The sequence below is a fragment of the Simochromis diagramma genome, unplaced genomic scaffold, assembly GCF_900408965.1.
Source record: "Simochromis diagramma unplaced genomic scaffold, fSimDia1.1 OVJJ01000571.1, whole genome shotgun sequence".
Lineage (NCBI taxonomy): Eukaryota > Metazoa > Chordata > Actinopteri > Cichliformes > Cichlidae > Simochromis > Simochromis diagramma.
The window spans coordinates 3083371-3108000 of NW_024386885.1; the positions used below are offsets into that span (position 1 = coordinate 3083371).

Sequence of the window (24630 nt, forward strand, 5' to 3'; positions counted from 1 at the left end):
TTCCCCTCATAACTCTCGCTATATATAACCAGCTGCATCGTTCTGCTCCTGCACATCTAAACTCACTTAATCTGGCCTGCACAATAAGGCGAATGGAGATAAATGTCTCAATCAGTAATATTGCTGTCACAAACTCTGTAGGGGGGGGGTCTGCTGCTGCTTATCTGTGGAAACACGTCAGACAAATGAACAGGAGGCGGTTTAAAACAACAAAGATTATACATTTAATATTGTTTCTCTTTTGGGCAATGCGAGATACAATGTAAACATGTACAAGATACAAAAAAGGAACAAGACTCGTCAAAATGAGACCGTAGATAAGAAAATGTCCTGTTTTCACAAGTAATGCACATGTGCAGAAGGTCTCCAATCAGGAAGGGATCTGGACTGTTTGCTCTCATTAGTGTGTGTGTGTGTGTGTGGGGGGGGGGGGGGGGGCTTGAATAAAGCTGCATTTGGCTCTTCATGGCATATCTTTTGAAAACAAGGACTCTGCAGGGCTTAAAGCTGCAGTGCACGACTTTGTTATAAATCCAAGACTTCACAGCGCACTCATTAAAGGTACTTGTTGTAAATTCCTGCGAGTAAATACAATTTAAAACCTTCCAAAATTAACGAAAGCAATCACAATGAAATGTGGGGAAAACGAGGGCGGCGTGTCCCTCCACGGGGTGGTGCAGCGTATGGAACACAATGGTGGCCTAGTGGGAGGCCAACAGCAGCAATAAAACAGCAGCAAACATCTGGAAACATCTCAACTCGCGCGCTGTTAAATGCTGCCCCCTGGTGGTGACACATTTAGTTACAGTTGAAGAGAGCAGTTACAAAAAGGACCTTTAAGCCTTTACGCACAAAGTAAAATCTTTGTCGTTTGCAGCTTTTCCTTCTGTCAGTGTGCAGTTACTCTCACTGCCAGAAGGGGGCGACTAAAGTCATGCGCTACAGTTTGAACCTGCTTAAAAACATGGCAATAAAAGCAGAAAGAAAAGAGAGAGTGAAAGAGTAGCACCTCCTTTGGTCCAACTCGAGGCCTGTAGTTGTTACTGACGTGCTGGTAACGAACTGTTTTTGTCAGAATCGCGAGATCGCGAGCTCCACGGGCGCTTTGTTTTGGCACACTGCTTTCCACAGCAGGGTGGGGACAGATTCTACTCTACAAATGCACCGGTGAGTTAAAAAGAAAAACAGGCACCGCCTTTGCCATTAAAATACTACTTCAGCTGTCACTCAGCATCAGCCACTTGTGACAGCTCGCCTCGGCCGCAGCGCTGGGCGCCGTCTCCCATGCAGGAAGCCACAGCGTTCTTTACTGGGAAGCCATTAGTGCTGAAATACTGTCAGACTGGCTGAGGTTAATTAAGACACACTGTTGTGCTAACTGGAAACGGGGATTCAAACGGAGACAAAGAAAGCGCCGCCGAGGCACAGCGGCGCGCCTCCTTCCTCGACACAGCCTCCTCCTCTGGAGCTCCTGCTGATGCCTGCTGGCATCTCAAACGGCTGCGACTGCATGAGGAAGTTTTCAGAGTGACATAAATAATCTGCATCGCCTGATTTTCTGCACTTCTGTTTTACCTGCTTGAGAAAGAGCCCTCAGCATCCGCGGCTCATCTCTGCTCTCACGCTCTAACAAGCAACCAGACGTTAATTAAAAACCTACAAAGCCCCCCTTACATGCACCTCACCTGCTCCCACACACTTACTGAAACTTTCCTATCCAACCTGCCTTCATCTCCTCCACCATCGCTCTGCCTGCCGCCGTCTTCTGAAACTTTTTTTTATGTCTTTCGTTTACAGCTTTAAGGCGTTTCATTAGAAGCCAGCGAGCCCTTCAAATCCCGCCTCACCCTTTTTACAACATTCAATTATTTTCTCAACAAAAACACGAGAGAATAAAGCAAAACATGAAGCCTTTGTCTTATTCTAAAAACTGTTTTCCACCAGCCGGCTCAGCTCTCACCCTCGGGGCTGCGTGAGATGTGAGCAGCAGGAGGAGGAGCTCATATCAGAGGTGGGACCAGTTCTGAAGTTCACCTGGAGACGGGCGGGGAGGCCGAGAGAAGCTGCTGCACCATCAATTCGTTTCTCACAGACTTTGGAAACTTCAAGCGGCTCAATTAAAACTGTGTTTGACGTAATGAGATTTCACAGCTCGGCTCAGGAGAGGAGCTCATTAGGTGTGAGGTTTCTAGAAAGGTTAGAAGGAGTTTGACAAAACGGGCTTCCTGTTGAAGACATCATTGTTCATCTCCCTCCAATCAAAGCAGAGCTCCTCTCGCCTCCCTGCCGCCTCGTCTCCTCGGATCCGCTATCTGATCCGTCGTCTGTCTGCCTGCATCCTACAAACCCCTCCTTGACCTCCGACTTCTCTTTTCTCCAACACACCTGCAAACGATCCATCTCATCACGCACATACACACACTCCACCCTGTCGGGCATCTTTGTGATCTCAGCGGCTCGGCTGTGTCGAGGAAGGAGACGGAGGTGAATCAAAAACTGTCCGTTTGTTAGAATAAAAAGAGAGAGCGAGGAATCAGACGGCCAAGCGGAGCCGTCTCGCTCCGCTGACCTCCGGGAAGATGATGGAAAACTCTAGCGTTTCCTGTAAGACTCGCGGAAACCGTGTTGGCGTGGACACGCCTGCTGAGCTGTGCAGGTGAAAGGCAAAAAGTAGCGGACGGTAACCGAGCTGTTATTAAAGAGCGAAACTCCAACGTATTATACTCTGACTATTTTCACTTTGCTGCTGAGAGTGAAAGGAGACTGACAGCACTGATGAAACGCTGGAAAAGCAGAAGGTGAGGGACAGGGCTGGGCCACATCATCCCGTTCACGGTAATACCGGTATAACGTTGGGAGACGATAAGAAAATATGGCGATAGAACATGGGTAACACGCGCATGCGCAGTGCCTGTTTTCATACGCACATGGCGGAAAAAGCACGGCGGCGACGGAGAGAGGAGGGCGAAAGCGGATCTTTGAATGAAACAGTTGAACCAGAACTGGTTTGTAAACTATTTCTTGTCCAGTGACCTGCTGAGAAATTTCATCTTCAGCAAACAAATGCTGATGTGGGAGTTTCGGAGCTGTCAGCTTTGAGCTCTTTGCACTTTCTTCGTCTAAAAGTCAGAAACCCAACGTGAGCGGAGGCAACGGGCTGAAAACAGACAGCTCACAGACGGGCGTGTCTGTTCTGCGGTCAGCAGTGACAGTAAGAAGGTTTCAGAACTGGCTTCCAGCTTTGACTGAAAACGAGTTTCAGAAATCTGCGAATCTCTCAGCAACAAAGCAAATGAGGGAATTTCCCACGATGATTTAAACGTGGAGTTAAACACAAAGTCAGCCGACCCCCAAAAAGGACCGGGCTCTGCGCGCCGGGCTCTGCGAACAGCACGATCTCTCTGCAAAGACAGCGTGGGGGGAAAAACAGGATTTTCTCTATTTGGTGTTTATCCTGGAAGTTGATGGATTGAACTGAAACGGCCTGAAGGAGCGTTCGTGTCCCCGGTGTTTTGTTTACCGCCGAGACGTTGGCGTCGACGTCACTTTGCCAGCCGGCGGTCCCAAAGGTCAACATCGCCGCGGTGATCGCTGACGAAAAGGCCCGACTTGGTCTGACAGCCGTGGGGGTAAATGTCAAAAGAAGCATCCAAGCAGGTGGGCAGAGGACACAGTCCAGAGGGAGAGGAGGAAGAAAACAACAACACAGAAACAATCAAAGAATTCCATTCAGGCACAAACGTGACAGCTGAGGGCCCCCGACGATGACGATGATGGTGATGATGGTGGGCCAGTGACTCTACGTCTGTGACGAAGATCCCAGATGGCTGTAATGTCACTACAGAATGGGTCAGCTGACGGAGGTCGCGGGAGCAGACATCCTCGTGTTAGTTCATCACGTCGCTCTGACGTCAGGACCTCGCACACCTGCCCTCTGAAAACAGACTTAAACATGACACACTGGAAAAGACGGCAAAAGCCTCGTGACCGGCAGCCTGACCGGGAACATCTACTCCCGGCCCACTGTGACCTTCCTCCTTTCGCTGAAGCGTTTTTGTCTTTTTTCTTCTTCTTTTTTTAATCTATTGCACATTTCCTCGTGGGTTCAGAACGAAAGAAAAAAAGAGGAAATAAGAAAAACGAAGTAAAAGCATGAATAAAGATGCTACACAGCTAAACGCAGGCTCGACACAGAACGATTCCCTTGCAAGTAAGTTCAGCTCAATCAAACAAAGCGATATGCAATAATAATAATAACAATAATAATAATAAATGTGCTGGAGCGAAATGCTCAGAGTGATTCGACACATTTACATAATGCCTTCGTCTCAAAGGATGGGGCCTGTCAGCACCCAGACGGTTACTGGTTTTATTTATAGGTCCATACATCAGTGATTTTATTACCATCACAGGACACGCTGATGGTTTCTGTTTGAATGAGGGGAACTGTGGAAATAATAATACTATTCATTATAAATATGCTTTTATCAGGCATTATGTAAAGCACAACAAAGATGAAGGAAGTGCCCATGATTTGCTAAAGCTGCAGCAAACAGCATCGAGAAAAAAAAAAAATCACTTTTCAGAAACTAAATTCTTGCCCAATGCGAAACAAAATGTGCAATAAAACAGTTTTAGCTGCACTGAGATTAAAAACAAAACGGTTTTTGTGGAGACTCACTGACCAGCAGCGCATTTCTTATTGCACTGAGGTAGGACTGCGGGAAAGCCTCAAAGTCACGTTGTAGTACCTTTCAATTTCCACAAGAGGTCTCCAATTTGACCAAATCTCCTGCCACTGAGAGCAGAACTCATCCTCATGTTTGGAAAATATTAAATAATTACAAAAAAACATTCAATAAATAACATGCTGAGTTTTTACTGCATCTTTACATTAATGCACCATAAAAGCAGTTTTTAAAGTGCACTAACTCACAAAACAGAACCACTTCGTTCCTCGTTATTGTCGGTGTGCGATCACAGAGAGACCACAAAAACACAAATATGGTTTTGTTAAAATAGATAACTGCGATCTAGCAGGTACTGCACTTTGTTTAGTACTATGATACTGTCCAGCAGGAACATAATGAGAAGTTCGTGTTCGTTAGAAAATGTATTTCAGCAGTCTTGAACATCAGCCATCAGAATTTTGAACTTTGACTCCTTTTGGAAGAATTATTTCTACCGTCACATTTCAAACAGTCGCTAATAACAATAAAATAGCTACTCTAGTCTCTGTTTAAATCCCAATACTGCACAGCAATATCTGATATTACAATTAACTGTTCACTTCCTTCAAGTGCTTCCAGATACTGATAGAAACCTCGTTTTAGGCAGTTTGGTGAAAGTGTGTTACCATTTGTACCGTAAGTAAACGGTAAAATCCCCAAAACTGCCAATGAAGTGATATCTCTCTTTGGTTCGATCACATTTTGGCCTCTAATCTATTCAAATAAATCCCTGGATTAAAGTTATTTCACTACGTTTCCAGTATGCTTGCAATTCATCACCGCGATAGCTGCATTATGACAACACAATATACACAAAATCATTAGTTCCTGGAGCTAAAAGCTGTGAAATGAGGTTATCCTTACGCTTGTATGAGGTCTCATTGTTCCGTTGCTTGTTCTGTATTTTTCAAGTTTCACAGGTTTGTTGGTTTTTTTAAATAAATTTGTTCTCCCAGATGACTACATCCAGGAAAAATGACACTAAGATATTTCTGTGGTATCTTTGATAGAAACAGTTTACAGAAACCGAGCGTCAGCCGTCTATTCTGCCAGAGTCGAGCTTTGGCTCGTCCAATTCAAGGCTGTCGGTGGAAAACAGATGTCACAAGAAAGCAGAAATAATTCTCTAAGGAAGACTTGCATCAACACGAGACAGGTTAACAGAAACAAACTAAAGAGAAGTTGTGATGATGAGATTCAACTATCGTCTTTGTTTGATGACTTTGTGGCTTAAAACAAATAAATCCTCTGGGAACTTGAGTCCCTTCACTCGTGCTTTTCTTTCTTTATCGAACTGAAGACGTCTAAATCCAAACTTTGCGCTTCGAACTCGTAACTTTGTATAGAAACGCTCTCGGTGGTGTTCATAGGACTATGGCACTCTGTAAAGATTTGGTTGATTTACTGGTTTGCCATCCACCATTTAGAACCTTCGTTCAGGTGACCAAATACAAAAGGCACTTATTGGCCATCGTAGTCAGTGATGGGCAGGATGAGCGTAGCCACTACTCTTCTCTGCTTCTGTGTTTCATGACACAAACCTCTTTAAGAGGTCATCGCTCCCAGTTAGACCAGTTTACATGTCAGACACAGCATCCACCTCGAACTTCCTCAACCAGCGTGGCCAATTCCATGTTTCTGTCTCTGCTTCCAGGTAAAATATTGAAAATCTTCCCACTCCTTTCGTATAAATTTTAGTAAACCAGCACTAAAAGTGTCCTTTTTTTTTATCAGATTAAAACATCTTTCTCCTTACACAGTCTGACCGTATGTCAATTTTCAAGGACATATTGCTTAAGGGAGATTGCGGGTAACATTCTCAAGGAGTGATGCCGCCGCCCATGGGCCTAGAGCGGGGAATGGGGGCTGGGGGTGGGCGTGGCTACGGATGTAGGCTTGCCTTTATTTTTTCCGCTCAAGGTAGTTAGAGGGGACCCAGCCTTTGCGGGGAACCAGGCTGTCCTGCACCTGGCAGTACCACCACCCATTGGGGTTTCTCTCCAACACCTCCAGACAGGTTCCCTCTGTGAACCCCATGGTCTCCTCGTCGCCACGGTAATCGGCAATGGACACATACACATCCCTGCCAAGGTTGTTGTGGATCAGCTGGCTCTTCTCCAAGGGCTTGGGTCTGACCGTGGACACGGGGATACCGTTGCGTTGGTTAACTCTGCTCAGGGCGTCTTGGACATTGCTTGTGCTGAACGCGCTCCCCGAAGACAGACTGGAGCGTTCGGCAGGCCTCGTTTGGCTTTCAACAACTACGTGTGGCCGCACGGTGCTGAATGAGGCATTTCGGCGAACTCCAAGAGTGGCAGAACCAGAACCATAGTGATCGCTCCTGCCCAGCGACTCGTTCCTTCTCAAGGACCCTGTTGTGTAGTGCGTGTCCTTGGCTGGCTGCGTAGTGGTGACAAATACAGACTGAGGCCTCACCGCCACCTGGCGTACCCCGTTCCTCATCCTCACGCCTCCATTAACCATCCCAGATGGCTTCGAGAAGCCGCCGGGAGGCTTGGAAGGAATCGGTGGGGAGTTCCTCCTCAAGCCTTGATGCTGCTGCGTCAGGCCCTGAATATTAATGTTATTGAGGGCCAAAACATGCTGCTCATTCTTCTCCAGGCTGTTGGACTTACTCCCACCACTCCCGTGTCCGTCTAAGCCACCACCGTCGCCCATTTGTCTGACAGGTTCCAGGTAGTATGAGGGAGCCCAGCCTTCTTCGGAGCCCCAACGGATGTACCACCAACCACTCTCCTGTTTCTCCAAAACCTCGACCTCAGCCCCAGCTGGAAAACTGATCTCAGAGTCCTGGACTTTCTTATAGGCGTCCACGGAGCGGTAGAGATTGGGGCCCTCCACATCGGAGTCACCACGGCTTCCTTTGGAGTAAACAGAGGAGAGATCTGAGGTACTGCGTGAACACACCGAGTCCTCTGATGATATAACAGAAGCTGTTTCAGAGTCCTCCCCGCGAGAAGGTTTGAGGCTATGTCTAAACTGACTCGTAGGCCTCAGCTGTCGTCTCAGAGAGGTGATGTCCATCCTCTCTGGACTCTGGGGCTCTGATTTGGTCAAAAGGGGCTTAGGTCTGACGGAAGGCTTGGGCCTGGTGGAGGGGCTCTGGCCTATTCTCTGCTCCACCTCCCGGTTGAAGACAGAGCCTTTCTTGGAGCCTCTGCTCAATTCATCTGATGACGAGTGAGGGCTGTTATCCTGGGATCTGAAGCTGATATCTATGTGTCTGCCCAGGGTCTGGCTTCTCCGACTCATCTCTGGTGTCATGGTTTTCATGGGCCTGCCAGGTAAAGGCGAAGATCCGGAGGGTTTTCTTGGGACTGTGGAGGAATGGTAGCTCCGTGGGGAGTTAGGCTCACTGGAACCTTTAGTCAGGGTTCTTTCAACACCGCCGCTCGGCCTGAAGCCATCATTCTCATAGATACACTCCTCCTTAGCAACCTCCTCTACAGACCTGAAGGAGGTTCTTCGATGGGCGAAAACTGGAGACGCCTTGCAGACAGGAGGGGACGCCTTGCAGGAAGGAGGGGAGGCCTTGCAAACGGGAAGGGAGGCCTTGCAAACGGGAGGGGAGGCTTTGCAGGAAGGAGGGGAGGCCTTGCAGACAGGAGGTGAGGCCTTGCAGGACGGAGGGGAGCTACTGTACTTGTCGCTGACCACACTGTTGATCTTCACATCGCGGGAACGCTCGTCCTTCAGGGGATCCGGTTCAGGCTCACCTTCGCATCCGACTGCAGGAATATCATATTCAGGTTCTTCGTACACAGCCCTGCTAGGCACCTCTGTGGTTTTGGAGGAAGAGTTAGCAGAAGGCGGAGCCTCCTCAGATTCTTGTTTTTTGACAGGTGGAGCTGGAGGAGGGACTTTGGGGCGGGTCAGTGTGCTGGACCTACGACTGAGGTTGGGCTTTTTGCGCTTGTCGATGTAGGAGCAGGGGGCCCAGCCCTCCATCTCCCCAATCTGCACGTACCACCAGCCTCCAGGATTCTTCTCTATTACCTGCACAACAAGGAGTAAAGAGTTACTGGAACAAATACTCACTTACATATATATATATATATATATATATATATATATATATATATATATATATATATATATATATATATATATGTTTGCTACATACTAGTGATTAAAGACTGAGTAAGACTGTAATACTGTAATAAGATCAATGATGCATCTGTTACTGCAGTCGTTAAAAGAATCACCTCAGTATAACTTAATAAAAAACCCCTGAAGGAATCTCTGTCATTATCTCCACCCTCATCCTGAATCCTGCACAGTGAATTCTGTCTACGTCATCACTTTCAGACACAGTATCCAAGGTCGTCTCCTTTGTGCCTCAGCTTTCCTGCCTATCGGGGGAGCACTCAGTCTGCATACGTATTCAACAGGCCCTGTTTCATCTGAGCGACAGCACTGTAGATCTGGCCTCTTACATCAGCCTTTTGTCCTCCACGGAAACTGATGCCATCAGAGATCGAGGACTGGAAATCTGCTATAGTGTAATATTCTGCTTCCACAGCAGGGGGCTCTGGTGGCTTGGGTAACTGGAAGCCCTGTACAGCAAAGAGAGAGAGAAGTGAGCCGCTCACGTTGAGCCATCCTGTATCTGACACACATAAAACATAAGATGTGATTTATGACTGCATGCAATCATGATATATAAATATGAGGGTAAATGTAAGGTGTGCACGTGCGATACCGGGACAATCGCAGACATGCTGAAAATGTGTAAATGTGCCTCAATGGTTGCTATGCAACTCCTGCAGTAGTCTGAGAGCCAATTAGATTTTTTCTCTTTTTATATTATTTATTGGTATTTATCCTTGCACTGAAAGATTTTGCAGCTGCCTTCTTAAACACAAGAAGAGTCTCGACTGTGATCACGTGTACTTCAGCAGAAGCATGGCAACATCACTGAGCACGCAGGAAAGGCGCTCTGGGTTTGTCAGTAAGCAGAAGCCAAACTGGAGTCTTACCAAGTTGGCGTCTCTTCTGGGGGGAGGTTTTTGCCGCAGATTAGGAGACCCTGATTAAAAATAATAAGATTTTATTAAGAATAATTCAGAAAAACGACCAAAGTAAAAGGTTGACACTCGCTGTAACAAACAAACACCAAACATTTAGTTCTAAGATGAATTATGTCACACTGGAAAGAAGAACATATTTAAAGACAAGCAAAAGTAAGATTTGAAAGACTGATTTTGTCCTGGCTTTGGACGCCATGTGTGGAGCATCGGCTTGGTTAAAAAATGGGCTCGTCCCAAAGGATGGATGGGCGGAGCCGAGCGATGTCTTAGTAACCACAAACTGACCACAGGTTCTTAGTTTGTGAGTGAAACCGAGGCCGAAACACACACCGAGCATGTTATCACATCACAGGTTAGTGTGACAGAGCGCGGTTAGATGCAGCAGCTGTGTAGCTTACCTACGGCGCCGAATCCTGCACAAATGGAAAGGGGGCACGTCTTAATGTTGCATTCAAGCTTTAGGCTGAACTTTAAACCTTACACACAACACGTTCTCTCACCGATTTCCACTCTGTGCGGTGCCACTCTTGCAACAGCCGGGGAGCCCGGCTCGCCTCTCGCTTTATTCTCATTCAGGGCGGCGCTCGCCGCTATTCCGAGACACGGGCTGTTGGTGTCCCGGCCCGCGCTCAGCCTGCGGCCTGTCGCGGCGTTGATTTCGGAGGGCATCGGCAGGCTGATCTCGCTCTTGGAGAAGTGGCGTTCCGGCGTGGTTCCGCCCTCTCCGTCTGTCTGGATGTCCTTCTCGCTAACAGACTTCTTTTGCAGCAGGTTGCTGATCTCCATGATGTTTCCGATGATCTCCACGGGGCCCGTCAGCGTCTTCTTCCGTGGGGAGAAATCCTCTTTAATCTTCTTCAAGTAGGAGGCCGGGGCCCAGCCCTCTTTCCCTAAATACCTGCAGCCCAAACACATAAAGACAGAACGTTTAATATGACATCGAGTTTATGTTCCCTTCATTATTATGATTGAACTCAGGATCAGGTAAAGCTGCCCTTTCCATACAGCACAGAGCAGGAAGTAGACTGTGCCAGGAGTGACCTGCTGTCCCACTGCAAAATCTCAGGTTTCACTCTTATTAGTTTCCCCTGACCCTCCCTGATCCTGGTTCTCTTCCTGTTAAAAGGGAGTTCTTTCTTCCCACTGTCGCCAAAGTGCTTGCTCATAGGGGGTCATATGATTGTTGGGTTTCTCTGTATGTATTATTGTACGATCTACCTTACAATATAAAGCAGCTTGAGGTGACTGTTGTTGTGATTTGGCGCTGTGTAAATAAAACTGAAATTAATTGAGTTCATTTAGACTTTAGATCATGATGTTATTTTTTAACACTGATTGAATCTCTCGCTGAAGCCATTTTTTAAAACTCCAGCTGACATCCAGGTCTTCCCTCTCCATCACTGCTCTGCTCCCAACAATGAGCCAGCATTCAGTACACCTTGGTACATACGTGTGTGTGTGTGTGTGCTACTGTTTCCTACTGCAGCTGTGTAGTAACAGTAGTGTAATGAGCTCAGCATGGGAGCTTCATTTAGCGCATTTTAATACACTCAGAAAAAAACGTGTGATTTGAGTAATGACTGAATGTATCGCAGCAGAGCTTTAATGCACTCGAGTACCATCCTAACTTAGTGCATGATGCCACTATGAGCTATACGTACAGTTAATAAATAACTGAAAAATTCCACAATTTCTAGTGTTTAAAAATGCATGAAATCACACCGAGTCAGATCCTGTGTGTTGCAATAAAGGCACAATTTTAATTCTGGTGATGTGAGTAGCCAAAGGCAAGTAAACAGAATGCATAATAGATGCAAAGAGATGCTGCTTCCCCACATTTAAGCAGACATTGTTATGCTAAACGAGTAATTTCAGAGTGCTTAGTGAAACAATAAGTAATGCTCCAAATGAAACTCCGAGTCATTTCCCCGACACAGAAGAGACGCGACTGTTCCCTGTTTTCCGTTTCACGACTCCCAACTGCGACCACAAGGAGTCCCCGTAACTAAAAAAGCTTCATGCATGGACTTTGCTGTTTAAAGAAGGGCCCACTGAGAGCAGCGTGACTCAGACATGCATCTGCAGGATTATTTTCTGTTGGACACGGTGCTCAGAAATGACTGTGTGCACTGCAGGGAGTGCCAAAGAGCGAACAAGCTGTTAGGAAAGCAGTCAGTGTACATGACAAGTGCACACACGGCAGCTCGCGTACGCGCCTCAAACAGGAGCTCTGGATCCATGTTTGTGTACGCGCTGGTATGTGAGGCTCCACAAGGCGTCATGTGATAGTAATCAGCTGTGCAGCGGAGCACCCGGGGACTCGAGGAACTGAACAACTGTGAGGAAATACACACCGGCTGAGTAAACGACACACACGTGCAAACACGCAAGCGGCCCTGACGCCGCCATATGTTAACGCTTTCTTCTCGGCGCCATTATGCAAATGAGAGCTCCAGGAAATTGTTGCTCTGATCGCCGAGACGACGACGAGCAACAGCCTCGCGGTGAAATGTGCGGGTTTAGCGTGCACCGTTTACCCACCTGATGTACCACCAGCCCTCCAGGTTCTTTTGGATGACCTCCACGGTGACCCCCTTCTCAAAGCTCACCTCGTCTTTTCCTTGGCTGGTGTACGGCTGGATCGTCACATATTTCTCCTCTGCGGGGGTAAAGGAGAGAGGAAACGAGATCATTGAAAAGTCTCACACTGCTGTAGATTACACCATCGCAGAGGGAGAAAACGGTCAGTGTGACCCACTTTAAACGCCATTTCCACACCAACAGAAACACGAACCTCTCGTCTTTGACCTGCACATAAATAGCAAACGGCGCCCTTTACAGGCTGAACCTTTAGGCCTCGCTCAGGCTACATGAACCCAGATTCAGAATCATTACCACGCAGCTCTCAAAGAGAGAAGATCCAGAAGCAGCAGCTGGTGCTGATGGTGGTCACGAGGCTGCTGCACGTCTGATGCATGAATACAAATGGCAGCTGTTGTAACGCAGATCACGGTTTCCTAATAATTACAGAATTACAGTATTTTACTACAATTAAAACCCTGTTAGGATAAACCTAAGTAAACCTACGTCACAGCCTTTCCTGTTTCACCCAGCACGAGCGCTCCCTTTAAAGCTCACGTCTTTGGTCCACTAATGTGCAGCAGAGTGGAATTACTGACCCTGAACCTGCACTCAAAAACACACTGGGTGTGGAGGTGAGCACTTGCAGATGGACAGAGAATAACAAGAGTCAGATCTGAGGCATCTGATAAATGTTGTTATGGTCGTCTCGAGCCGAGCGTGTGCATCAGTTTGTTGTCTCTAATTCTTTCATCTGGAAGAAAAGATGAAAGATCCAATTAATCTCATCTGTGTTTGTTTTTTCGTGAGCTGTACACGTGCGTCCGTCTCCGAGTTCACGCGTTGCTGCTGGCGTCACAGAGCCGCGAGCCGAGTGGGCGGGACTGTAAATCAGTGCTGCAAACAACAGCGCGGTGATAAACCTCAGGGACACCCCACCCCTGCTGTCAGCAGCTGATCCACCACCGAGAGGTCGAGACACCCTGACCTGGCTTTGTGTCAGGATGAATCAACGTGAGGAGATGTGCTGTAATTGAATTTGAGTCAAGGTCTCCAGTGAAGCTGTGTCAGCAGGGTGTGAGAGCGACTGCTCTCCCATTAGCAAATTGCATCCTGAGAGAACATAAATCTCCTGTGATCAGTCTTTGTTTTTGTCCTTTGCTAAATCAAACTACATCTGAAGCGTCTGCATGGAGCTCTAGCTCAGGAACGCATTAGCAGCCGGGGACGGGGGGGTGGGGGCTCCATTCAGTGGAATAACTCGAGTTTTTCACACTTTTCTCTGCTTCGCTCAGCTTTCTGCAGCTCCTGGTAGCAGACCCAAACCATCTGGTTGCCAGGCAGCATAAAGCGCCTGGGACGTTGGCCCGCAGTCGAGAGCGGCGGTGGACGAAAAAGCCACGAGAGCTGAAGTCTGACATGACTACAGTGAGCACTGCTCCAGCTTTAATGCTGAGACTGTTTCTGATGGTGGAAAAAAGGCGACCGGTCCAGGAGTCTTTAGCCTGTTTGCAGCCAGGAGCACTCGCTGCCGTGAAACTCGTCTGTGACCTCACGTCATCGGGACGACTTTTTCAGCCAGTAAACCTCAGCAGGCTCGTTCTCTGCCTCCGTTACTAAATATGTTACAGGACGGATCAAAAACATTTTTGTAGCGGATCGATGTTGATTCAATTCTCATATTTTTGGGCCGTGTGCCTCTCATATAAAACCTGCTGTTCCCATCGCTCTGATGTTTTTGTGGTTACTCCAGTTCATATAGGGTGACAGACGGGGTTTACGGGGTCAACCGTGTTGACCACAGGTCGCCCCGTCATGTCAAATTAGCAATGCTAATGCCCTGTAAACACCTGAAAGCTCGGGATTCACTGATAACACAGATCTTCACAGTCGCTGACAAACACCACAAAAGCTGCTTCCATCAGGGCCCTTGATTAACAGCTGAACGGAGGCTACGTCCACACTAATGCGCCTGATGGTGGTTGGGAAAGCCCGCCATTGAAGAAGAAGAAGAGTGCTCTTAAAGGTAAACGCAGCGTTTCACAGCAGTAGAGCTCCAACACGCCCTGCTCGCACACTATCCTCCACAGTTCAAGCAACAACTTTCTAACCAGCGTCGCACCAACAGCCTCACTGTGTGTCTGGGACTTTCACATTTTACTTTCACCACCCAGAAACATTTTAATGGAGGCCCGGTGTGTACCAACATCACAAAATTGGAACGACACCACCGAGCAATAAAAGCTAAAAAGCTAAGGTGTCTTAAACAGCAGGAATTAGAGAGCAGCTTGGTTCTCTGGTGGCGACAGCTAGTCGAGTGACTCATCCACGCTGCAGAGGTCTGTGTGATTAAAAGCAGGCTACAGATTGGGCCGCTGCCCCACTTTCACACTTTCCATTGGATCGTTGGGTCGTTCTGGGAGACGCAGCTGTAGTCAGGTGACATTCCCGCGGACATGGCCGACCCGTACGGTCACATTCCATGAACGAAGTGGTAATCCTTTAATATTTCTACATTAGCCACTACGGCTGGTGACAAAGAGGTCCCCACTCTGAATTCATAACCAGCTGAGTGGGAGATGTGAATGAGTAATGCCCCCTGCTTCTCAACCACATTTCAGATAAGATAAAACTTTATTAATCCCTCGGGTGGGTTCCTCTGTTTCCAAGAGCACAGCAAGTTACAGAACGTGAGCAGAATATTATATATACACATATATAAATACAGAGACGTGTAAATAAAATATACGAAAGGGATAAATAGAATAAATAGGAACAAGAATACAAGGGAACTGCACGTTTCAAGTATTGAAGTCTATTGCACTGTTGGATATAACAAAAAGTATTGCACAGTGAAGTGAAGAGGCACTACAGCTTAGTTGTCCCCCCTCCTCTGTCCCCCTGTCTCCCCTCCAGAGAGGAGTTATGGCCGTGTGCAGAGGATGCCCAGCATTGTCCATAATGTCCAGCAATGCCACTGTCACAGAGTGTCCAGCTTCATGCCGACCACAGAGCCAGCCTTCCTGATCAGTTTCTCCAGCCTGCATGAGTCCTTCTTTGCTGTGCTGCTCCCCCAGCACACCACAGCATAGAAAAGTACTCCAGCAACCACTGACTGGTAGAACATCCTCAGGAGCTTCCTGCAGATGTTAAGAGACCTCAGCCTCCTGAGGACGTACAGTCGGCTTTGGGCTTTTTATACAGGTGCTGAGTGTTGCATGACCAGTCCAGGTTGTTGTCCACCCACAGCCCGAGGTACTTGTACTTGTTGACCACCTCCACCTTTCTCTAACGTGGCCGTGACGTACAACTCCATCTCCATCACACTGCTCTCATTTACAGCCCGCTTTAGGTCAACTTCAACACTTCCATCAGGAGCCCACTCTGTAGATCAGCCGGGTCGGATTAATCATTAATCAGTGCTCTGCTGCCTGCTGGTCCAGGACTGAGTGGACGCAGAGCTTCAGTCGGGGAATGTAAAGAGAAACAAAGATGGTTCTTAGAGGTTTTCCCTTGTTTTCTGGGCTCGGGACGAGCTTCCGTAAACACGGCACAGCTACAAGGCGTCTTTATGAAGCAGCCAAACCGACAGTCTGGATTAGAAAGCGCCGGCTCGCTCCTCAGCAAAGAGACGCTTGTTTGTTTCTCTCACGTTTCAGCATTTACGCAAAAATGACTCGACAAAACCACAAGTATCCAAAAATTAAAACTGAAATGTGAAAGTCATAAACAGCCTTTCAAAGCTAATGAAGCAACAACACTGTTACGCAACCATTTACATGACGGGGCTCGGCGGCCGTCGAGGTCGCGGCGTTCGTGCTGCGGGTGCCGAGCGCTTCATTATCTAAATCTGTTTAATGCAGTCCAATTATTTTGCTTCTCAGCGAGAGCCGGGGAGCGTTCCACGTCTGAGGGAGCAAGATTTGAGATTCTACTGTCAGAGCTGACTCATGGCCACCCAATATGCTGCAGATACTGGGCCACTTGTTGTTTTTGTGTTAGTTGTTCACCACATAGATGCAGATTACGTGAAAGGAGAGCTGCAGCTACAGCTGTGTGATTAAAAACACTGTATTAGTGTATGGAGCAGCAGACCGAGCCTGACAAAAGGACTCGTGTTAGAACAGCCTGAGCTTCTAACTCACAGGGATTACAAACACCGAGCGCCCTACTTGACTTAACCGTTCACTTTGGCCACGTTTAACACAAACATCCACATCCAGGAAATAAAGAAGAACACAACAGCTCCCACTTAATGCTGCTGAGACAGGACCACACATCAAAGAGTCGTTTTATCTTAAACAGTCTCCAAATTAACCTCTAACATCATCTCATTTACCCTGAACTGTTGCACAGATCTTTGTGGCAACACTTTACTGTTTGTTTCCAACTTGGCTACAGAGACACACAGAGACACACTGGGTCACACAGGGACACACAGAGACACACAGAGACACACTGGGTCACACAGAGACACACAGGGACACACAGAGACACACAGGGTCACACAGAGACACACAGGAACACACAGAGACACACAGGGTCACACAGAGACACACAGGGACACACAGAGACACACTGGGTCACACAGAGACACACAGGAACACACAGAGACACACAGGGACACACAGGGACACACAGAGACACACAGAGACACACAGGGACACACAGAGACACACAGGGTCACACAGAGACACACAGGGACACACAGAGACACACAGGGACACACAGAGACACACAGGAACACACAGAGACACACAGGGTCACACAGGGACACACAGAGACACACAGAGACACACAGGGACACACAGAGACACACTGGGTCACACAGAGACACACAGGAACACACAGAGACACACAGGGTCACACAGAGACACACAGGGACACACAGGGTCACACAGGGTCACACAGAGACACACAGGGACACACAGAGACACACAGGGACACACAGGGTCACACAGGGTCACACAGAGACACACAGGGTCACACAGAGACACACAGAGACACACAGGGTCACACAGGGACACACAGAGACACACAGAGACACACAGGGTCACACATGGTCACACAGGGACACACAGAGTCACACAGAGTCACACAGAGACACACAGGGTCACACAGGGACATACAGGGACACAGAGACACACAGGGTCACACAGGGTCACACAGGGACACAGAGACACACAGGGTCACACAGGGACACACAGAGACACACAGGGTCATACAGAGACACACAAGATCAGATGGGGTCACCAGAGAAACATGCATCTGATGACAAAAACTGCAAAATGTAAAAGTCCTGTGTGTGTCTGTTTGTGTGTGTGTCTGTCTCTGTGTGTGTCTCTGTGTGTGTGTCTTTCTGTGTGTGTTTGTCTCTGTGTGTGTGTCTGTGTGTCTCTCTGTGTGTGTCTGTGTGTGTGTGTGTCTGTGTGTGTGTGTGTGTGTCTCTGTGTGTGTCTCTGTGTGTCTCTCTGTGTGTGTCTCTCTGTGTGTCTCTCTGTGTGTCTCTCTGTGTGTGTCTGTGTGTGTGTGTGTCTCTGTGTGTGTTTGTCTGTGTGTCTCTCTGTGTGTGTCTCTCTGTGTGTCCGCTCATTTGTTACTCGATGTGGAGAAAATGACTCAGCGTGTGATTCCTTGTGCGTTCGTGTGTTTGTGTGTTTTCATGTTCACCTCTGCTCTGCTGGCGGTTAACTATGCCGCCGAGGGTCCAGCGGCGGTCCAGCCTCTTCAGGTGGGCTTTGCGTCTCTTAGTAACTGATGAGGGGGGGGGGCGGAGCAGCAACCAAAAGACAAAACAGACGAGTTAGTGTAAGAAGCACGTTTTAGCAAAATGAGCTGTTAGTCGTCATGAACACGTTCAAACTGCTTCTCTTACAGGAAGTGTGTCTGTGAGTTTTAAAGACTGGGTGAGAAACGAAGCGGGACGACGAGTCATTTCAGCCATCAAATCCTCTGCAGTACCACGGAAACGAAATGAGGGGAGCAGGTGGACTGCTTGGTGCAAACTGACTGTGTCGGACTTAAGAGGACAGTTATTGTATTTTGCCTGGAACAGCAGAACATGGCATGGCTGGAGGAACCAGCGTGTAAGCTACAAACCCCTCCACACTGATTATCAGGGACCAGTGTGACCAGCACGCTACATGCTGTTTGTTAGCACCAGCTGATAATTTAGCACTCTTCCAAATGTGGACACGTCCGCCTTAACAAATCAGCAAAGCCGGGAACACAGCGGTGTCGCGTTCAGGCTCCGATGTCATCGTCAGAGCTAATAAGCTCCTGCTTGCTGTTCCAACAAACACAATGCAGCTTATTTTAGGAGCATCCCAGAAGCTCTGCTCCACAATGCTTAAAATAGCACCGGCTCGATTTCCTGCAGAATCCATACCAAGCTACACGGCGCAGCTATCAGAGGCTCAAATCTGAAACAAGTTCACTGAAGTGCTTCTGACGTCCAGTGTGACCTGCGGCGGTGCAGATGCACACCACGTTTAATCCTGCTAACACTGACGCTTCAAAAGCCGATAAGGACGTCACCGTGGTTACGTTCATGGTTATTATGCCGTCTGCGGTTATCGCACACACGAGAACACCAATCACAGACACAGCTCCAGGATCTCCGAGGGCCTCGACACATTATGCGGCTGCCGTGTGTCGAACTCTTAACCTCGAAGCTTGTACGACGAAGCAGCGATCAAACATCGTGAGCGGGTTTCCTGTTCTGCTGCCTCCTGAGGGAAAAATATTAATGACGGGAAGGATGGAGGGAAACAGCAGTTGTCCTCCGTCTTTCTTTTGCCTGCAGTAATTTCATTTCTTCTCCGTCTTCTGTCCTCGCTCATCTCTCCATCGCTCCTCTGACTCTGCTCCTTGTCACTCGCTGTCCCTTTTGATTCCTCTCCGGCGCTCCTTCCATCCCACCGAGCGCCATCCCGCTCCCGTTGACCTCTTAATTGATATATTGGCTTAAAGGAAGGGACACAGGGAAATGTTATTTGGAGGTAATTTCAGCAGGGCTGGGCGCGCCTGTCGGTTCCTCCCTAGCGAGCTGAGCTGTCAGTGGAATTAGGTTACCGACCACGCGGAGATAATGAGACGTAAGAGACGATGGGAAGCAGGAAGGGAGAGATCAGGAATGAGAAGTGACAATGTGTGCAAACACAAAGACACCAGGCCTAACGGGAAAATGGGACTGACGGAGGATGAGGGGGAAGAGAGTGCATGTGTAGCTGTGAGCTTTGTGCAGTTAATGTCAGCCTCAGATGCCAGCTGATGCCAACTCTGGTTTATTTGAGGCTTTTTAACAGAGTATTCTTACGCAACGTTGCTCCTGTAATCCGGTTCCTCTACCTGGTGTTCAGTCACTTACTCTGGAACCACAAAAGGCTTTAAACAACTTTCTACGTGCCTGAGATACGTGGCTGATCTGCTCTGACTGGCATCATATCGAGGCACAAGTAAAGGAAAGAACTGCAGCCTGAAGCTTTGGGCTCACAGTGTTGCACCTCTAAAATAATCGAATGAGATTAAAAGACAGAAAAGAAACAAAAAATGAGAAATAACACAAATAAAATTAGTCTGAACTGATTCTGGTTTAAAAATAGAATAAAATTGGGTTTTCAAATGTTGTGGAGGCGAAGTTCCCAGTTTAGGAGCAGTCACAGCAAAGGACCTCGGGACAGCTCGGACAGCGAACTCGTGCAATGCCGGACAAAAGCCAATTCAAAAAGTGACAGTAACGATGCTAGTATGGAAATGTGTGGTCTCGCTTTCGAGTGCTGGTTAGTAACAGTGCTGCAGCGCTTTGGACCAGCTGCAGTCGGCTCACTGATGACAGACTGACACCAGAGTAAAGATGAAACGAAGGCATGGACAGCTCTCTCAAGGAATAGCTTCACTTTTGTGAGCAGCTGGAAATGAAAGAAACGAGCTGTGATGACATCATTGATCTGTTTGTCAAAGTACGCTGTATATGACAGAAAATGTAACACACACACACACACACACAGGCCTCCTCTAAATGCTGCTGTCCGACATAAACCAAGGAAGCCAATCGAGGTGCTTCAGAGGTCACATTAAAACCAAAAGAAATAAAAATGACCAACGATAAAAACAACACAACGAACAAAACAATAATAATGATGATGATGATGGTCGAGCTACCGTGAATGTGAGCGGAGCTGTTTCTAGCTGAGGTTCCAGCAGATAAACAGGTGACCAGATCATTCAGATGCTTCGCCCTCTCTTCCTGTTTTTGTTTAAATTCTAGCTCCAGTTTTCTCAACTGAAAGTGTCCAGTAGTAAATTTAGCGAGGCCAATGAAAAGAGCGCAGCGGTCAACCTGCACGAAGTCAGAGCACGAGCCTCGCGCGTGCCGTTTCATTCAGTGATGCATCATCCATTCAGTTCAGCTGAATAAATCAGAGACGTCAGAATCAACGGGCAAAGCTACAAAGATATAATAAGCCTAACGTATTCCCGAGAGCTGGGTGTTGGTGTTCGGGAATCTGCAGCAGATGTCAAACAAGTTCTGAGCACAACTCAAAAACAAACAGAAACACCATTAACAACACATGCATCCAATCAACAGGCAGCAAACACTCCGGCACGTCACAATGTAACAAAACAACACTAAATCTTTGTTACGGGCGCTGCCACCTCCTCAAAAGGAGCAGCGAGTAACAGCAACTGAGTTGTTTGTGTTTGTTTGCCCACTGAAGCACGGAGCCCAGCATGTGTCGCAACAGAGACGGAAAAGTGTTTGCAGGAGGATCCAGCGGGATTCTACATCCCATAAACTGCTACATGCATCTGCAAATAAACTGCACGCATGCGTCTGTGCGTTTGCACGCTCCAGATCTCAGAGAGGGGGGGGGGATGACACAGTGAGGAAATGCTCCGTCCCAGCAGGCAGACTAAACATTCAGGAGGAAAGGGTCGCAACAAAACGAGAGCCGTGGCGTCCCGGGGGAGCTGGAAGGAATTTTCTGTGGTGCCAAAATATTGCAACCCCGTTGGCTGCAGTCTGGTACCATTTCACCGTGCTGCTGCCGCCACTGTGGTCTCCAAGGTTCCCAATGTGTGACTGGAAATGTGTTTGTGTGTTCAGCACTAACTTGTGGATGATGTGATGAGAATGAACACAGAAGGAAACTAGAAAGGATGGGCTGCCCCCTGCACACGCAGACTGACGTTTATGTCTGTCAGTGTTTTATGAACGTAACAACGCCGTGTTTGTGTCAGCACTAACCTTCGACGGTCCTGGATGTTCCCAGATCCAAATCGTCTCTGGTTCCATTTTGCGAGTCGAGGTATGTGGCCGGGACCCAGCCCTGCTCCTCCGCTGTGCTGACGAACCACCAACCTGAGGAGAACACATTAGTGCTGTCAGTTAAGCCTGACGGATGTCGGTGAGCACACCAGCTCGGGGGCAATTTGCACCAAAAAAGAGACGTTACTGGATACAGCCCACGTAGGCGTGGGAGAACAGCACGTCTAATAGGCTGCTCCTGTCTGTGTGAGTGTCAAAGGGACATCTAAAGGGAGCTCGTGGCAGCTCAGAGTTTCACCTTCCTGGAAAGTGGTGTTCATTACTAAACCAGACAGTGAAAGACACAGAAGTGCTGGGAGTGCTGGGAGTGCTGGGGCGAGGAGGAACTCATCACCGGTGGTTTAAAACAGCACTCGGTGACGCTGCTGAAGGTCAACCTGCCAGGACGTGTTGGGCTTTTAAAGACACTGCTACCCTTCACTGACTCACAGTCAAACATGCTGTGCTGCTGTTGTTTTGCAGTCGCCTGTAGTCCATGTTTGGTCCATGCTGGTTCCTCCAACTGATGATTCAACCACACAAACAATGACAAACATCTTGAGGTCTTACACAATGTTTCATACTGTACAGCACAGTCAGAGTTCCTGTGTTATGAGCTAGGACACCGCGGTGTGCACCTCCCGAGGTCCCCTTTGTTCCTGCAGCTGCTGTTTAGCTTCTCTTTCACCTCCAGGTTTGGTTTGAAAAGCAAGATTTCCAACAGTAAACAGGAGTTTAAACCCGGTGACGATCCCCCAGAGGAGGCTTTAACCCTGCGAGGTAAACTTGGATCACAGGTTCACTGTGTGATAGAAAAGTCAAGCTTCGTATGAGATGAGCTGTTACTTTCGTGTTGAGCAGCGGTGCCAGAGGAACATTACTTTCTTCGTGGCTTGTTAGCGTCTACGATGCCGCTCGAGCTGACTGCCACGAGCTAGCTTGTAGCCTTCGCTCCGTTTTGGTGTTTACAAACAAACGCTGGACAGGATTTCACTGGGAAAGTTTTTGGGGGTTTTCCAATTTATATTTGGAAGGCTTTGTGAAATATTTCAGGTGAAACAAAAAGCTGCTTTTGGTCCTGATAAATCAGGAGTTACTGGATTCAGCATTTGTGAACTGGGAACATTGGGGCCAAATTTTGTGCCAATCAGGCCTTTGTGGGCGTGCACATATGTGGTAAACAACAAAAGCCAACACAATTCATCACCAATCCCTCCGTGAAGTTCACCACATTTACCCAACTTCACTTAAAGCCACAGCAGAAACGTCACAAACTTACAGACCCTGGTTGGTCCATCTGCACAGGAGGACAGCCTCCTCCAAGAACGAGGTCAGAAACTTGATTATCTACGTTTAACTCGCTTTCCTTCTGAGGCTTGAAAGGCTTCCACTCACAAATGGCCTAAATCATGGCGTAACATCACCCCGTGGCATTCCCCTCTTCACCCACACCCTGTGGCTGCACAGCAGAGATCATGTCTTGATTGCTACTGGCAAAGGAGAAATTTGTGGTCACGTCTACGTTACGCTGCTACAGCGCTCGCTGAGCTGACTTGACACAATTGCAGAAACACATGACACATTGGGCGGCGACCAAAACCAAAAGAACCCAATCCATTTACATAGATCACAGTCTGACAGCTAGCATGCGTCTGTAAGCAAAGGCTGTCGTCAGGCTGTAGTGACGACATCGAAAGCACCAAAACCCCGTTAGCCATCTAAAAGCGAGGAGACGTGGCTTTGTTAGTGTGCTGCATGGCTGCAACCCAACGTGTGATACATTCTTCCAGCCTATACAGGGATGATATGACGGCAAGAGTGAGGTCATACGTGACAGCATTTCACTCCTTACTGTGGAAAGTACAACAATAGTGTGGATGTCCTGGGTCTGTCTGGTCTAATGTGAGTGTGCGTGCAGTGGAAGTGATAATGTAAAAGCAGTGGTTAGCAGTGGATATAAAGGAGCTAATAGCAACAAACTGTTTTTTTCTTTTCCCAAACGAGTCCAACAATTAAGTCATCGCTGCTCCGCTGTATTTACAGCCACATGGCTCAGCTCTCTAATGCGGTTGGAGAAGCCTGGGTGAATCAATTCATCACGCCCTTTTTTTATTACCCGGCACGACACCAATCACAATAATACGTGTTATGAATGATGCGGAAAATATGAACGCAACATTGAGCTGTATCATAGGGAAAGTAGCAGTAATGGCAATGAGAGGTAGGTGGTAGAAGTGAAGAAGTGTGTTCGCAGCAACAGAGAGTGAGCATTGGTTTCAACTTCACAGCTCTGATAGGAAGTAATAGTCACAGCTAGAATTCAAATCATTTCAACGATTAAACTGAGCCTACAGTCACATCATTTGGACTAATGGAAAAAACACGTCGCCACTGCCGGGAAAATCCACTCTTAGTTGTAGAGTTATGACAAAAATAATGCATTTTCCTCTACTTCAGGCTAAATGGGATTAAGTCATGATGAAGATACAGTCTTCTGGAAATTACTGGGTTACCTTATGTCATATTTTAGCAGTAAAATAAATTAATATTAGACCACATTATACTCACAGCTTTTCTTTTATACAGACAACAGGAAGCACGGTGACAGAATCAATACCCAGCGCAGCACTTTGAATTTAAATGATCGTCTCACGTAACGCAGCAGACATGATGCTGTTTAAGTCAGAACAGCATGAATGGATGGAGGAGCAGCAGAAGCTAATGTGGGTTGCAAAGCGACTTGCAGGAAATGAGTCCAGGTTAAAGGTCAACCTGCTCGATTTTGATAAATATAAACCAGCGGTCCCCAACCCCCGGGCCACGGACCCGTACCGGGCCGCGAGAGTTGAGGCTCGGGTGTGAAGTTTATGGTTTTCAGGGTTTTTATCCTTAACTCAGTTTCTCCGGGTCATGTGTTGTAGTCGTGCGTCTTATTTTGAAAGAAATGTTTACGCGTTAC

At 47.7% G+C, this 24630-nt stretch overlaps 1 protein-coding gene across 11 annotated transcripts in view; it reads right to left on the reverse strand.

Annotated features, from left to right (window-relative positions):
• Window positions 1-200: 200 nt before the first annotated feature.
• Window positions 201-24630, reverse strand: part of LOC120734624 (SH3 and PX domain-containing protein 2A-like) — a 96758-nt gene continuing 72328 nt past the window's right edge. For 6 of the 11 annotated variants that reach the window (XM_040033540.1, XM_040033547.1, XM_040033548.1 and 3 more), the window contains 8 exons: window positions 21612-21725; window positions 18032-18115; window positions 12323-12440; window positions 10282-10679; window positions 10180-10194; window positions 9731-9780; window positions 9188-9307; window positions 201-8747 (listed from right to left, as the gene is read on the reverse strand). In XM_040033540.1, the coding sequence (XP_039889474.1) occupies window positions 6633-8747; window positions 9188-9307; window positions 9731-9780; window positions 10180-10194; window positions 10282-10679; window positions 12323-12440; window positions 18032-18115; window positions 21612-21725 (3014 nt within the window). In that variant the 3' untranslated portion in view covers window positions 201-6632. The remainder of the gene's footprint in view (window positions 8748-9187; window positions 9308-9730; window positions 9781-10179; window positions 10195-10281; window positions 10680-12322; window positions 12441-18031; window positions 18116-21611; window positions 21726-24630) is intronic. The other 5 variants (XM_040033545.1, XM_040033544.1, XM_040033541.1 and 2 more) reach the window with 3 other exon arrangements.